Genomic DNA, 17,573 nt, shown 5'->3' with positions numbered 1-17,573 from the left:
TTTTCAAACTTTTTTTTTTTTTTTTTTTCCCTGTCCTTCCCTCCTCCCTCTTGCAGGAGCGAGTGTAAGATGCACATTTGTTGGGAGGCTTACGTGGCCAGTGGTGCCCAACCCGAGCCTGAGAAACACACAGGGTAACTGAAGGGTAGGTTACAGCCTCTCTCTTGACAGTTTTGGTGGCAGATGAACTGCTAGGTTAGAGGACTAGAGGCTGAGGAGAAAAAGAGTGAGTTTAAGCAAAAAAAAAAAAAAAGTTTTGTAGAGAACTTTATTTAACCATTGCAGATTCTACAGGCTGGAGGTTAACTGTTGAGTTGGCTTTTGAGTTCCATAAATTTTAATCTCAAAAAAAGTTAGATATTCTCTTCTCTTAGGTTGGCCTAGGCTTACTGAGAGGAAAACCTACCCATCTATGACCTTAAGAGGGAAAAGTCATTATACTCCTGCAGTAGGTCATTAAGTCCAAACAAATCTTGGTCTTATTTTGCAAGAAAAAAATAAAATCTGCAGTACTGTAAACAACAGTCTTAGGCTCTTTCAGAGCAGTCTAAAGCTAAAATTTTTTCTCATCAATTTTCCCAATTAATTCATTATTAATAAAAAGATAACTGGGTGCAAGAACTAATCTTTTTGATAGCAGACCTTCTTTGGCCTTCATTTATCCTGTTCTTGCAGGTATAAAATTTCCAAATTGACAACGATAAAACGATAATAGGGTTTGGTCATTTTACTTAAATGATCTATAATAACTAGTAAGTTTTTACCTTGGTAAAACTATGAAGCTAATGATAATGCATTTAAATGACTCCCATCTAATATCCCATCTATCTAATATAAGATATTATATTGCTAATAGATTGTAATGATATTAACAAAAAACTGTCATGTTAATTTTTAATATAACTTGGTAGAGAAATGTGAGTAGATAATGATGAATACATTCATATGGTTAATGGGACTTTATCAAAAAAGCAAACAGTAATTTTTATAATTTAAACTTGAAAGGGCACAGTATTGGCAATTGGAATCAGATTCACAAGTGAAAGGCAATAGAGAAAAATGAGATACAGTATGTTTTCTTTTTGATCAGTAAGCTGGTTAGTCATTTAAATGAAGCAAATGTAACATGTTAACAGATAAAATGTTGCACTTTTTTTTTTTTTTCCCCAACTAAAAAGTGCTGTTCTGCTTTAGTTTTAATTTATCCTGAAAATAATTACGGTTCTTCTGGTTAAGGGAATGCACTGAACAAAAGAATGGAGTTTCAGTATCCCAAATAGGAAAGACAGACTCATGTAAAAGTGTGTACAAATATTTATTTTCGAATACATATACCATGTGCAGTTATTTTTAGGTAGTATCTAACATTGAACAAATTGTAAAATGTGTATTGATATCAAATTTAGAATTTTCTGATACTTGTTTTGAATTCAAATGCTCTCAACACAGTTGGGGGCTGTAATGCAAGTTACTTATGAACACTGAAAGGAATATGTTCCTTGAACAAGGAGTCCACAGTATCACCTCAACAGTCTTTTGCTGCACATTTGATCACTTTGGAGAAAAAAAAAAAAAGACTCTGCCTTTATATGTGTCATTGCAGATCAGCAGAAATCATCCATAAATTAATAAAAATTTCACCAAAATTACATTTTTCTTAAGAAGTTTGAGGAGAGTTACTGTGGAATCATAAAATGTGACTGCTGTTAGCACTAGAGCAGATGAAAGACATACAGTGAAAAGAAAGTGGCACAAAATATGAAGGGAATGGTGTAGAAGACCAGTGAATGAAACCACACATGATACAGGAAAAAGGGATAAAGTCATCAGGGGGAAGGCAACTACTGTTAGTTGATGGTTCTTAGCAGTGGGAGCAAAATGAGTTCTGCTGTGCATGAATAAGTGATATTAAATGCTTGAGGTAGCCACATGCCTCCTGACTCTGTGAGCAAAACTCTCAGGATCAGAGGAATTCCCATACCACTAAGTGCTATGTGATCTACAGTGCTCTTTTAAGTGATTTCTAAAGGAAAGTAGGATGAATTGAAAAGATTACAGAAAGGCAACGTGAGGCTGAAAAGGGGAATCACAAAAACTGATTGCAAGTAAACACGAAAAGCTGTAGTTGAAGAAAAAGCACTTCTTTAAAGTCTAGATCCTCTGGCATTGATGGTTGGTATGGTTGGTACTGCTGCTACAGCTCTACTGTTCACAAAATTTAGAAAATAATTTCTGTTAGCTGTAGCTTTTTTTTTTTTTTTTTTTTTTTTAATTTTAATTTAACAGATTGGTTGCCCAGCACCTGTGTAACAGTCCACTGTGTATGCAGTATATAAATATATATGTATGCATATATATTTGTAGGTAAAAATATTGGAAGAGTGGCAAAACATAGGCCCTAGATAAATATCTTTAAAGTGAAGAGGAGAATATGCAAAGAAAATAAAATACAACCTAGAAATGTTATCATCTTATATATTTATCCTCAAAGTTTAAGTCAAACTATAGTTTTGGGAAAAATAGTGAATGGGTGAAGTCATGGAAAACCTTCTCCAGAAAGAGATATATGAAGGAGAAGCAGATTGGGATAAATGTGCATTGCATCACATATACCAAGCATATAAAGCAACAGCAGCTCCGTAACTGCTTACTCATTAAAAAGCTTAGAAGTGTTTTGAAAATATTTTGAAAATTCAGAAAAAAAAAAATGAAGAAAATGTACTTTAAGAAAAATTGAAACTACCATTCAAATGTTGATAATAGTCAAGCAGGTGTTAAAAGTAGCAGAGGAGTTTATTAAGAAAGAATACGTAAGGTCAGGCATCAGAAATTAAAGTGATATATCTTAGAAACCTGGCTTTATTTCATTGTATGTGTGTTTCAGGTTATGTGTATTTCCATTCATCAATTTAAATCTCTCTACAAAATAGACAGGTAAAAAAATAGGTAGGTCGAAATAAAGCTAGCAGAGATTAAGGAATCTGTCAGGTCATATGTAAAAAAAAAAAAAAAAAAAAAAAAAATTATTAATATAAAAGTAGATGTACAGTACATATTTTCATATTCTCCTGACTTCTGAGGGGGAAGATAAATTTATCTTGGCAAAGATCCGTGCTACATTTTGAAGAGTAGCTTCCGTACCTATTTGGAATATGGCACTGAAAGTCATATCTTCACTGAGATATATGCATCAAAATTACCTTCATTTCCGTTTAAAAAAAAAAAAAAAAAAAAAAAAAGAGTACTTTTTGGGTGACAACATTGTTAGAACATTTGACTTAGTCTTATATGTTTTCACACAGCAGATAATTCACAAAAACTGTAAATATCAGTATTTGGTTAGACTGGTTTTTAATTCAAGTTAAAATCCAGCATTTATTTTTTTTTTCTGAATACTGTATGTTTTAAAAGTGATTAACTGCAATTTTGAAGAAGCTGGTGAAGCAAGTAATGAACTAAATAATTATTTTGCTTAGAATAACATACTTTCTGAGAAAATATCTAATTAATAAAAGAGAGCTACAAATATCTGCCATGACTTCTAGGTTAGATTTCTAAAGATATTTACTGTTACCATCTCTGAAACTTATAAATCTGCAATGATGCAACAAAACTGGCTGTGGCATCACTTCGGTAAGAAGGCTTTAGCTGGGAAAAAAAGAGACACCATCTGAAGTTCAGCATCATTCTTGCTTTGCTTATTATAAAAACTTGTGTTTTTATTGTCCTGTTCTGAATGAGAAAACTAGTCAATTAGTCTTAATTTTTCATAAATCTTTAAAATATCTCTTTTGTAGCAAAAGGTGAAATCTACATTGTTTAGATGGTTGAAAATTTGCCCAAGTATGGGTGAAGGAATCATTTGTCTCCTTAACTGCTCCTAATCTTCCCAGTCTGGAGTCTCTTGTTTCTTTCATTTCAGCCTACCTGCTTTTAGAGGTCCAGCCCAAGTGTGGATCTCCTCCAGCACTTCTCCAGAGCATATTTTCAACTCAGATCTATTTCAATAATTGATTGATTGATTTTTAAGGAAAACATGTTTCAGCTCTGAGGCAAATGTTAATAGCTGCAGAAAACCAAAGCATATTCCCAAACTTGCTGACATACTCTCATGCATAGTCTGGTAACCTGGCCTTAAAACAAAATATTTACTTGGTTCACACACATAAAACTTGTCTTCTAAAGGCAGCTGATTAAGTAACAGCTTGTGGTCAAAAGCATATAGAACTTGTAAGGGAAGGGTTAAAGTAAAAAGACACAGATGGCTGAGTGTGTCTGTTGGAAGGGAAAACAGAGATTTCTTAGGGGCTGGGAGGTGATTAGTGTCATGTGAAAAATGCCCTGTGGTGATACTAATATAATTTACATGATACATTACAATAAGGTTTGTACCTTGGGATCTGGGTGTCATCTGAAATTGAATATCTTACTAGCTTTCATTCTGTGAAGTTGATGAAGATGGAGACATGTGATTTGATTTCCATGTGCATCAATTTATGTTTTTTGGAAAAAGTTGTTCTTAGCATGATATAGGTTACCTTTATTTTTTTATTTTTTTTTTTCCCAAAAGTGTTTGTGTATGTTTACTATCTCCTATGTAAACAGAAGAAATTGTCTACAGTGTCTGTTCCCTGATGGCACCCAAAGGTATGGAGATTGCAGGGACCTTCTGATTTCTCAAGGTCAAATCAAGTGGAAGGCAGTCATTCCTCATCCAACTTAGCAGAGCCAAGTTGCTTGCTTTGGCACTGGTACCACATCCTAAAAAAGCAGATTTTTCTTGCTAGTGGACAGGTGGTTAGAATGCCATAAAGAGCTCATTTTTGACTGTCAAGATTGAAATTATTTCTCAGCCAAGGATAGTACATCTGTTAACTATTAAAACATGGAGTAAAAAAAAAGAAAAAGCCAAACAAACAAAACCAACAAAAATACCACCTTTGCATTGGGTTCAAAATGTATTTGAAATGTAAGAAAAAATGAAATTTCAGACAAATTTCTGTGACTATAAGGATAAAAGTAATTCTATTACATTCTCATCAGTAAAATTAATGGAACTCTCCTAGACTCTACAGTGAGTAGTCAAAACTGGGGTTTGAGCAACTGTAGCACAGGTGATCATTGCTAACCTCTCAAATACCTAGGCAAAAGCTGAAATATATATTTACACACATCAATACAGGTTTTTACAAGTGCTTGACTACTTTGTATGAAAATCTGGGTATTTTAATGTCTTTACCTATACTATCCTGAAAGTGGATTTTTAAAATGGTCAAATGAGCAGGATATAAAGTGCTGAACAGATTGGTTTTTTAAAGATGTTATGTTTCAGAAAGTGAAAGACTGCCCTTTATCAGGAGAGGCTTTCTGAAATGTAAAAGATTATTCAGTAATTATAACTTGTGCTAATGAACTGGATATGGAATTAACAAATACTAAGTTAATTATCACTTGCACAAATTGTTCTCTTAAGAATTCACTCAGAAATCTTCTGAATTTAATTAAATACTTAATGTGTGAGAGCTAACAGAGGTCAAGATTACAAGCAAATGCAGAAAAATGAGTTGAAGTGTTCTCTTAATGTAGAAGGAAAAATAATAGTTTTTTCTGTACTACTTTCAAAATACACAATTTATTGCATTGCTTTTGTAGCAAAGGCCTCTCAGAATGAGTTGATATAAAATTCCTGGTGAACTAGTGCTGGCTTCTGGTGCTTTTATTTGATATTTGGCTTGAGGATTTTAGGTATTGTTATTGTTGAAGACTGCTAGAAACATTCCAGAGTGATTTTTCACTTTTATTTATTTATTTTTTTTTTTCACAGAGCTAGTAATCATTATACTTGTAATTTTTTAATTATTTACATGGTCTTGAATATGAAAAGTGGATGGCAGTTGCCTGCAAGTTATAGTATTCTCTTATCCTTAAGAGAGAGACTTCAATCAACATTTCTCTTCCTCTCATTATTTCCTATCAGAAACAATGTTGCACTATTTGTGTTAGAATTTGGCCTTGTAGGACTGCATAAAAAAATGGGTGATGTTTCCTTTCAGCATGTCCGCCTAAAATGTTTAAATAATGAAATAAATGAATGGCAGTTGATGTATTAAGAGGAAAAGCCATATTGCCAATGTGGCGCGCACACACATGGTCTCCTCTGTGTAATTTAGAACTGAGATTAAAGTGCGTAATTTCTGTAAAATTCATGTGAGAGAGAGGCAGTGTTAATAACTAACTAATTTTGACCATGAAACAATTTGGACTACCTTCAAAGGAGAGAAAACGATAACTTTTTTGTTCTTAGAAAAAGTCAACGTAGTGTTTGCAGCAGTAATTAAAAATAACCTACTGTCATTAACTGAATACGGTTTTCTGAAGCCTGGTTGGCTTGCATGAATGATTTATCGATCTTCTGTGGAGTAATTCAACAATGAAATTATCTTGAAAATTAAAAACAGTATTAAGTAATGGATGATCCAATTTACTGTAACATGAGCTTATTGTTGTAGTTTGGTACTAATTCATGCAGTGAAAGGCTCAAATAAAACTTCGTTTCTAAATTTCAGTTTGCCCTCCAAAGGACAGTGTTTGCAGGAGTATTGCTACAGTGGACACAAAGTCCCCAGGCAACTGCCCTGTGCAAATACCTACACTAACATTTTGAATGAATTCTCTTAGAAAAATAAATTTTCTTGCCTTTTTTTCAGAGGTATACAGGTACTTTTTGTTTGTGATATTTTACTGAAAATTTTACTATTGCAGCTACAGATGGGAAAAAAATGATGATTTTTATACTCCATACATTAAATGGCAGAAGATTTTAAATTTATCTGCAGAGCTTACAGAGGAATTTATCCATTTAGTATCAGTCCTATCTACTAAAACAGATAAACTACTGCTTCTGTTCCTTTTCCATTTCTCTTTCATATTCCCTTAGTACATTTACCAACCTTATCAGTTTTAACTCTATATCTTCTAAGTTAAATCTTTTTGTGTGCAATCATTTGTGTTATTTTTTTCAATCTGAAAATTTTTACATAATTTCTCTTTAATCACTGAAAGAGACAGGGATTTTGCATAACTGAAACAAAATTTTCTGCTTTACAATGGCTTCTTCAAAAGTAGAAAAGAAAAAAAAAATCCTATATTGTAGAAATAATAAAAAGAGCCAATAATAATTACTGAATTCTATAATTGATTTATTTTTTGCTTTATACCCTAAAGAATACACTATACACACATGGTTAAGCCTTTGTATTTTCACAGGCTCTCTGCAAATACAGGTCTATCCATGCAGCCTAAATTCTCTCCATTTTTGTTTCCAAATACTTACTGCAAAAGCTTTTTTTCCCATTCCTGTTAATTTCATAATTGTAATAAAGGACGAGATTATTTGGGGGTTGGAGACTGTGTGTGATCAGAGAAGGAATCACTGGCTGACATTTGCCAGATTATTTTCTTGGCATTTATGAGGCGAACATGTCAACAGAATTAACTTTCAAATCCCTTTCACCCATCAATGAAATTCAGTTTTGTACATAAAGTCTGTGAAGGTACAAAACTTTATCACAATCTACTGTTCTATATTTATGAAGATGAATAGAATAGAAAATTAAGTATTTTTTGAGCTGTTGTTTGCCTTTATCACTGATGGAATGTATTAATTTAGTAATTTTCAGAGTGTCTAATCAGACAGAACAGAATTAGTGGCCAACGTCTCTGAACTATATCTTAAAACACATGCTTCTAGTAAAATATGTTCTCATTTGGTACTTAATAAAATAAATTATTAGTGAGACAAAGCATTATGGAATCTCAAAACATAAACTTTTTTATTGTCTAGACTATTTTTAAAGGAAAAAAAGAAAAATAAGTAGTTGAATTGTCATAAATAGCTATTTTAGGATAATTAAATTTTTACAGACTCTGCATTTTAGAAATCATATGTTTGCCAACTTTGGACAGTTATGCATTTTTATATAAATGATATAGTGACTCAGCCTTAAATATTATGTAATATGATTTTTTTCTAAAGAAAGATGAAATGTTGAGTCTCCTTTTCCACAAATAGGCTATCATTTTTTTGGCTTCTAATAAAAACTCAGGTAGAGCTTCCATTAGAATTTAATTTTGGTGGACTCATCCTTTCGGCTGCCTCTGAAGCTGTTTGAAAAAGCACTGTTTGGATTTTGTGACTTACAAAGTAGATTATTATTTTTATTTGACTTTATTAATGCACGTTTGAGATTCCGTGTTTATTTAATATTTCATAGTCATCTGGCTATTGATTAGCTTGTCCTCATAACATTCACTCTCTCTCTCTCCACCCCTCTTCAAAAAAGCAGTTTTCTCATTTTGATTTGTGACCATCCCCAATCAGCTTTGTTCAGCTGAATCTGCTGGTGAAAGTGATTTTCTGTCTTCAGCTGACATTCTTCAGTTTTTGAGCATGCTCCTGTTTTTCCTTCTGCATTGAGGGCAGGTGGTGAAACGAGGTGAGCAGCTGGAAGCAGCAAGCTAGATCAAAAGACTCTTTCTCTCTGGTCAGATGTGGTTACCCAATACAAGATAAGAGGTATCACTATCCATAGTCCTGTCTGTAAATGCTTCATCATGGTAATAATTCAGTGTCCCCGATAGAATTACCTCCCTGCATGAATGTTTGCATGTTTGCAGAATAACAGATCCTGTCTGAAAGAAAACAAAAGTGTATAATAGAAGGCAGACTACAGTTGTGAGAATGACAGCTACTCGGGAACTAAATACAGGAATTTTGCATACTGCAAACCTCAGCTTTTAGGACTCCTCTGTAGCTTGTCATTTTTGTAATATCATTGCATGCTGAGACACTGTTTCAGTATGACTTTCTGTAGAGAATGGCTTGAATCATCAATATCTTTTTTTTTTTTTTTTTTTTTTTTTTTTTCCCCTTTCAGTTGGCCTTCTTCTAGATGTTTCCTTTAAGTTTATCCTGTTTAGCTTGTTACAGGTGAAGAAATCCTATCCCCACGATATAGGCGTTACTGTAATCCAAACTCTGAATCTAAGGCCAGGTCACATATACCAGATTAGTTTCGAGAAGTACCTAATGCCACCCTGAAAGGAAAGCATGCTCAATACAGTATCTTTATGTGATTATGACATATGTCCACTGGCATTTACCTGAGATAAAATCTGATGGTTCAAAGAATTGTTACAACAGATATGGAAATAAGAGTTCCTTAATTATATTTAACTGAAAAGTCTTTTACTCCCTGTTGTGATTTGATTTTTGCCAGAGCAATTTAGTAAACAGGCCCTGATAGTGCAACTAGCTCATACAAAATTGTTATTCATTTTCACTTGAGTAGCATTATTGAAATCTAAAGGACTTGAGTGTGTATTTTTTTGTTCTTTTTAAGCAAGTGTTCATGGTGTGCAAGGTCAAATTCCAAAATAACAAATATGTGAATTTTCATAAGAAAATGCTTTGCTTTTTAAAAAAAAAAAATAAATAAATAAATAAAAATGATTAGCCTTTTTTGCAATTCTTTTTAGAACCATTGGATACAAAAAGAAGTATGTGAAAGTTCCCCATGGACATATTTGGGTAGAAGGTGATCACCATGGGCACAGCTTTGACAGCAATGCATTTGGCCCGGTAAGTCAATTAGCTGTGTATCATTTAAGCTTGCAACTGAAAAGCAGTGCATATCTCTTGGGTAATTTGTGCGACACAGCATGTGTGAATTCCACATGATTGTGCTCTTATTATTTTTTGTGGGAATTATTAGATTTCATAAAATATTTTGGTGGATTGCGATTGAGTTTGCTTTTAACTATTATAAAAGGAACAAAGACTCCTTTGAATTCCCCGGGTGGAAGAAGAAGGAGTAGAGCTTTTAAATTTGTAGGGATGTACCGGAGGAGTAGGCAGAGGGCGAGCCAGCTCCCTGTAGCTGACAGATGCTCCCTGAGGATGTTGCCAGCTGATGCAATTTGGAGCGGCTCCCTCCAGGGAGCTTGTCTTGCTCTAGTGCCAATACTGGGATAAAGAATTAGGAAATTGTAAGTGCATTTAGGAATTGTTAACTGTTAACTGGTCTATGGATATTAGTAGGGATATTTCAAATCTTTCCCCAAAGTAAATATTTAAGTTTTCTTAATATGGGTCCATTTTCATATTGAATTATTTCAAAATGTAACCCAAAAGATCTTTTTCTTGACAGGTAAAAATGCATGTCTGTTCATCAGGGAGACAGTAAATATTGTTTTTCTGCACTCCAGTTTTAGTTAGGTTTTGGTTTTGTTACTCTTTGTGTGAAATCATGTTCTTGTTTTAACTTAACCTAGCATTCAGAAGATAACAGTCATGTAATCTGTGCATTCTGCTGTGTAAATACAAATCCTATAAATCCTTTTTGCCCTATTCCAAATGCATTTTTGACATGTTTAAGGGAGAATTCTCTTCTAATATTATAAAAAGCCAGTGCTTTTCACAGGTAAGTTCTCAAGGCTAGATTTGTTTCATCTTTCGTACCTATTTTATACAGAAGTCATCCACTGGCATTAGTTGAATTAATGACAGCAAGGACCTTATGAATTTGTCAGACTTCTAGAAGATGAGACCAATTGTTTATACTTGTTGTCTAGAAAAAGATGGAAAAAAGCCTACTGTCTGGTTCCGAGTAGTCTAATGATGCTATTACTCTCTTTTCATTCTTCTCTTTATTGTTGTTATTATTTGTGTTTGTGTTGCGCTTGCTATTTTTCATTATTATTTTTTCTGTTACTACCTTAAGATTTATGACATCTTGTTTTAGAGGTTCTCTCCTGCAGGATTTCAGTCAGTCTGTCTTGTGGAGGAACAGACTCTTTGCTTTCTTTCTGGGCTATTCCTTTTCTATTTCATTCTCTGTTTCCAAGGTACATCATAGTCATAAAACCAGTTTTTGTTTTTGTTTTTGTTTTTCCACTTAGAAATATTTGCCACTGTGGACTTAGAGTGTAAGGAATTTTTAAGAGTCGGGTATTGGTTTTACATTTACACCATCTTAAACAGAAATTTATACATTGTAAAATCTTCAAGGTAGTCTACTTATGATTTTCATACATGTTGAGGTAAATCTGAATACCCTCAGATTTTTACATGAATACATTATGGACAGGTCAACTGCAAATAGGTATCTTTCTGTGACATTTAATTAGAGCAGCAATTGTTGAATACAGACAAAAGGGGGCAGAAGAGATGACAGGGCTGGAAACTGGCTTGAGAAGAATAAAATTTTGAGAAATTTCAGCTGCAGAAGAAAAGGAAGAGTATATTTAGAAGAGCATGCTAAATGGCTGGTTCTTAACGTAATACACAGATTAGATTTTAGGTTACTGGGGTGCTTTCTGTGGTTTGTTTTTGTGGCTACTCTGTGTGCTGCAGTCTTGAGATCTCTTACACAAGCGCGAGTAAGGTTATTGGATGAAAAACCTAAAAATAGATAGCAGCATTTTCTAAGTCTGAAAGTAAGACAGAGTTCCTAGTTATGCAAAACAATTTGCTTGTTTTCTTGTAGGAAGTAGAAATGTGTATTAGTAAGAGTAAGATACCTTACTCTTGAAGAGGATCTATCTCTGTGTATCTCTTGAAGATAAGGCTCAGGGGAGACCTACAACTCTACAACTACCTGAAAGGAAGGTGTGGGGAGCTGAGGGTCAGCCTCTTCTCACAGATAGTGATAGGATTAGAGGGACTGGCCTCAAATTACACCAGGGGAGGTTCGGATTGGAAATGAGGAGACGTTTCTTCTCAGAAAGAGTGGTCAGGCATTGGAATGGGTTTACCAGGGAAGTGGTGGAGTCACCGTCCCTGGGAGTGTTCGAGGAAAGGTTGGATGTGGTGCTTAGGGACATGGTTTAGTGGGTGACATTGGTGGTAGGGTGATCTTGAAGGTCTTTTCCAACCTTAATGTTTCTGTTCTGTTCTAAAGCATTAAAATGGCTCTTCAAACCAATCAGAAGGTATGCTCTTAATTCAAACACCTTTGCTCTCATAAGACTACAATATTCGTAAGGAACAGACTGTGCAATGATGAGACATGAACCCCTTATTCTCATTCTGTTGAAATATTATAGGTCACTTTAGAAATTAGATTAAATTATGTTATGTGCATCATGGTTCTCATTTGCAAAAACAAAGGTATTTTCTTGGATCACAAGACTCAGTAAAAATAGTATACTTTTAAGATGGGTTATGTTGTAGGCCTACCACTTCCCAAATTTCTTGCAATCTTACAATAGGAAAGCACATTTAGTGTAGATAGTCTGACAGTAATATTTTGTAGATGAGTTTAATGAGTTACATGGGGCATAAAAGGAAATTATGGAAAAACAGATTGAGAACAGATGTTAGAATCAATTTTTCTCTTGGAGAATAACAACATGTGTAATGGCCTAATGGGTTAGGTTGATAAAGCAACAACCCTGAGATCATTCAAGATCTAAATTAGATACACCTTTAGAGAGATATGGATTTCTAAAATGTAAAAACTTGACAAATTAAATTATCTTTACTTAGCTCATAAAAATGTTATAAAATAAATTATATTATTTATTGTTATTGCATGCTTCTAAAAGGACTAAAATTGGAAAGTTAAGATATAGATACACATTTTCATGAGGTGTTAAATAAAATGAAAATATTTTAACTAAGATTTGGAAAGGTTTTACATTTCCTTTCTGCTTAGTTGTTGGTTTGAATAAATTTAATACCTCAACTGATGTTACAAAAATAACAGGACAAGTATGATTAGTGCTGAATTAGACATGTTGTTAACTCTATATATTCCAAACTTAAATATTAATTGCCTTTCCAGAGTAGTTGACTAAATTAAATAGTAATTTTAAATAGTGTGATTATTGTACATTGTCTTTGAAAAACTGTTGCTTAGTGCAATACAGATTGGCAGATCTTACATAATACTACTGCTTTGATGCTGCTGTATTTCAGGTTTAGAAATATGTCACGTCAGCCATTCATAATGCTGAGCATAGTGGCTTTGAATAGCAGCCAATAAATATTCAGAGAACTTGGATCTTTTTACTATTATTTAAGGGAATAAAAAAAAAAAAAAACACAACCTTTTTCTGGAAATATATTTCAATTATATAGACTAGAATAGTGATTTCTACACAATTCACTCTTACTGTTTTCAAATTCTTATAGAATGAAAATGAGCGTTTATGATATTTGCTTAGCATTGTTTAAATGCTACGGGAGTCTAATAATGACTCCTTGCTTATATAATTATGATACTCCCCACCTTTTTCTTTTCAGTTCTGGTAATGTTGTGATTTTGGGCCTTCCTACCATGAAGCTGTAGTTCAACAGTACAGGAAACATTTTTTCTTTGCTCAGAAATGTAGAAGCCACTTCATATAAACTATTGATCTGCTATTAAACTCCTCTGCTACTTCAGACTTCTTAAAGAATCAGGTAACTTGATGGTGAGGTTTGTACCAGGTCAGCTATTGTCTGGCATTACACTGGCTGTGTAAGCAACAAACAAACCAACTGACAATTTACAATTTGAATCTGACATTGTGGCTAACTCAAAGGATGAGTCATAAACTGTATACACATACAGATCAGATGCATAGAGTTGGCAGCCAGCAGTGACATCCAGGGGTGATTATGCTACCAATAAGTAACGGTACCCGAGAACCGTTATTACTAAACGCATACAATAACCCGAGAAGTTATTAGTAAATGCATACAATACCTGATTTATATGTATTCTTGGATGTATACATATGCAGTGAATATCAAATATATAAAACCATTCAATTATATCCCATGGAGAGTTGTTTTTGCTACATTTCTGTCTCTCCAGATGCCTCCAAACTGAGCATATGAAAGAGCTTTATAAAATTAGGGTTTAAAGTTAGTGGCAGTCTTGCAACTGACTTGTAAAGGACCTGAACAAAAGCTCATTAAAGTCAATGAGAGATTTCTATTGGCTTTAATGGCTTTGGATAAGACTCTTTTTGAGTTAAGCTTCACAATCCAGTGTAAGGGCAAAAAGACTATTATCCTCCTTATCTTCCTGGGAAACCTGAGACACAGGTAGGTTAAGTACCTTGTCATAAAATATGTTTTTGCCTCAGTCAGGCAAAAGGGCTATGCTAGCCCTTCTTATTAAAATTACATATTTTAACGTGTTTACTCTCAAAACTAAATCCTGTTGAAATTGAGTCTGGCTTTTTCTTTAACAGAAATTTTATGTTCATAAGCTTTGAATGCGTAAATTGCTTTTAGTCAGCATTACTGTAATGGCTTTATTTATGATTCTCTATATAGGCAATTCTGTACTCTAAGTTCATGCAATAAACTAACTGAAAAACACTCTTGTCTGTTTACCTATTATTTCTTTCAGCAGCACAAACCTGTGACTAGAAAGGAATGATTTTAATTTGCTTTTCAAAGAGATATATCATAATCTCTTTTGGATATAAGACAAAAATGGTTTGCCTGTTAACCCTCAATAACAGTAACAGTTAGTAACAGTGTGGCCTATTATAATTATAATCATAATCTTAAACTGATCCGATATTTCTCTTTGTAACTACTGTTAGTGAGTATAAGTAGTCAAAATCAGAAAGCCTGAAAGCAGTAAGGTGATCTAAAATAAGACTCTCTTAGTGACGTTCAGTTCACGACTTCTGATAAAGGAATATTTGAACCAAGAGATCTGTAGCCCATGAGAGTAACTTTTTCACATGCTCTCCTTCTAAGGCAGGATCAGAGGACAGTTGGAGGAAGAAGCAGATATCTTTCCACTGTACAGGATTACTTGCATAATAGTAAACACAGAGTGCTACATATCCTAAAAGTGCAAATCATCTTGGTGATGATTTTGCCATCTGTTGAAGATGAGCTACAAACCAGTGCAAGAATCCCCCTGAAATGCAGCAGCTGCTAAGGCAAAAGGTGGGAAAAGTTTAACAGCTCACAGCAATGTGCTGAAGAGCACTTTGTTAAAATTGCAAAGTAAGGTATGTAGGCAGGACACACACTTCCCATAGGGAATTCTGCCAGCTCTCAAAATACTTTGTGATGCCATTTGTGTTCCCATATTCCAACCAACCATCTCAAGTCTCTTAAAACAAATAAAGTCAGTGTGATAACCTTTATCCCAATTCCTATTTTTCTTTGTTTAGACCAAAGTCAAGAGATGGTACAGCCTTGTGAAATGAAATGTGATTTTTTGCAAACAACGACAAAAAACTAACTATCTATGCTTACACTGATAAAGCTAATGTAGGTTGAGTATAATATTGATGGCATAGTAGTGAGTGAATACTGGAAATGACTTCAGGGACTTAGATACATCAGTTTGCTAGCTGGTGTTACAGCTTCTTCTGTCATTTTGCTACTGACCACTGCTTGCTCTTATGGGACGACTGACGACTCTTATGGGATTTGTGACATTTCTATTTTATCTGTTGGATATTAAAGATGAAAAGAAGCTGTGTTAAAACAGGATGTGTAATGCAGATACGCAATCAATGACATCCTGTTATATTTATCTCTGGCCGCTGGCAAAAATGAAATAAATAAACCTGTTTACAATCAGAAAAAAAAAAAAAAGACTTTTCCTGTGGAGCATGAAGTTGCCAGTAGTAAATAGCATGCACACACAGCTTGAACTTGTAAAAATCTATGATGAATAAAACGGATAGGACATTATATGTTATGACTGATGATAAATAAAATTTGAAGGGTAAATATGCTTGTCCCTTTTGAGAGAATATCAGATTCAAATCGGGATGGTGGCTTGCCTGTTGAGAATGACAATTCACTCTAGGAGCTGCTTTGGTAATAAAATTGTGTGGCCTCACTGTCCGTTAAATTATCCTGACTAACTAAATTTGCAGAATAGAGGAAAAAAGGTTCTCTATGGCTGTCCTAATTCTTTTTGAAAGTAAAATATTTAGCCTGATTGTAGTCTAAATCAATGCATAAAAGTTAATCTTTCAAGCAGCCTGACTATCATCAATCCAGACAGGGTTCTTTCTGAACCTTATATAACATTCCTGACTATATGCTCAGAAAGCTTTTCCTTTTTGTTACTCAATTACTGTAAATAGGATACTAAATTTGGTATATCCTTTAAGCACATCCAGAATAGATAATTTTTTGAACGCTTGTGACTAAAAGCTCTCAATTAAGTCTACACTATTTCTTGATAATGGAACACTCATGAGGACTTGTAAAGTAGCTGAAAGTTGCAGTTTTTATCTCAGTTATGTCAAATCCTATATATTTTATGCTTGCCAGCTAATTTTCTTTACTATGGTACTTGGAACTGTTCCTGTTATTTACCATTCTACTATGCAAAAAGCTTCAGTCATCATGCTTATGGAACAGGTTTTATGTAATAACCCCAAGCACAATGAATTATTAATCCAAATATTTGGCAAATATTTATGAATACAAGGACATTTAAATGATTTTCCAAGCACAGTGAAAAGGATGGTAGCCTGAACAGCATGCACCTGTTTTTGACATAATTTATGTTGACATAAACCAGGGAAAAAAAAAAAGTTGAAACAATTTTATATTGATTTAATAAAATATTAAAAGAGATCAGAGAGCTGTCAGATTCCTACCATCATTTCCATCATTTGTAATTAACTAATTTGAACAGCTCTACATTCAAATATATAATTTGCTGAACTCTGAACATATTGTATACCTCTTCATCGGTTTCCTCACAATTCTATTTCACGAAAGTTACAGCCTGAAATGCCTTTTTTTTTTTTTTTTTTTTTTTCTTTTTCCTGATAAACACTCTGCAGGGAATAGGGAATTTTTGATAGGGAATTTTAATTCCTAAATTCATGTTAAGAGTTCCAAGGGCTTCATTTAAAAATCCACTGAATGTTTTTGTTTCTTTCTTTTTTTGCTTCTTTGAATGTGGAACATTGTCGAAGTTCAGTCAATGATTACTAAAATAATGTTCCAAATTTTATTTTCATAGAATCATAGAATATCCTGAGTTGGAAGGGACCCATAAGGATCAATGAGTCCAACTCCTGGCACTGCACAGGTCTACCCCAAATTTTAGACCATGTGACCAAGTGCAGAGTCCAAACAATTCTTAAATTCAGACAGGCTTGGTGCAGTGTCTACTCCCTTGGGGAGCCTGTTCCAGTGTGCAACCACCCTCTGGGTGAAGAACCTCTTTCTGATGTCTAGCCTAAACCTCCCCTGCCTCAGCTTGACACCATTCCTGTCGGTCCTATCACTGATAAGTGATTAAGGAGAATAGGTCAGCGCCTGCCCCTCCACTCCACCTTGCAAGGAAGCTGTAGACTGCTATGAGGTCTCCCCTCAGCCTGCTCTTTGAGCCCCTCAGCTCAACAGACCAAGTGACCTCAGCTGCTCCTCATACATCTTCCCCTCAAGGCCGGGGGGGCCTGAAACCAGGACAAGGCCCTTCACCATCTTTGTCACCCTCCTCTGGACACTCTCCAACAGTTTTACATCCTTTTTCTACTGTGGTGCTCAGAACTGCACACAGTACTTGAAGTGAGGCCAC

At 34.3% G+C, this 17,573-nt stretch overlaps 1 protein-coding gene across 2 annotated transcripts in view; it reads left to right on the top strand.

Annotated features, from left to right (window-relative positions):
* Positions 1-17,573, top strand: part of IMMP2L (inner mitochondrial membrane peptidase subunit 2) — a 462,507-nt gene that overhangs the window by 354,502 nt on the left and 90,432 nt on the right. For both annotated transcript variants that reach the window (XM_082784542.1, XM_082784541.1), the window contains exon 5: positions 9,538-9,640. In XM_082784542.1, the coding sequence (XP_082640668.1) occupies positions 9,538-9,640 (103 nt within the window). The remainder of the gene's footprint in view (positions 1-9,537; positions 9,641-17,573) is intronic.

The sequence above is a fragment of the Aythya marila genome, assembly GCF_965140915.1.
Source record: "Aythya marila genome assembly, chromosome: 1".
NCBI lineage: Eukaryota > Metazoa > Chordata > Aves > Anseriformes > Anatidae > Aythya > Aythya marila.
Note: the sequence above shows the minus strand (reverse complement) of the source record. Positions and strands in the feature narration are given on the sequence as shown.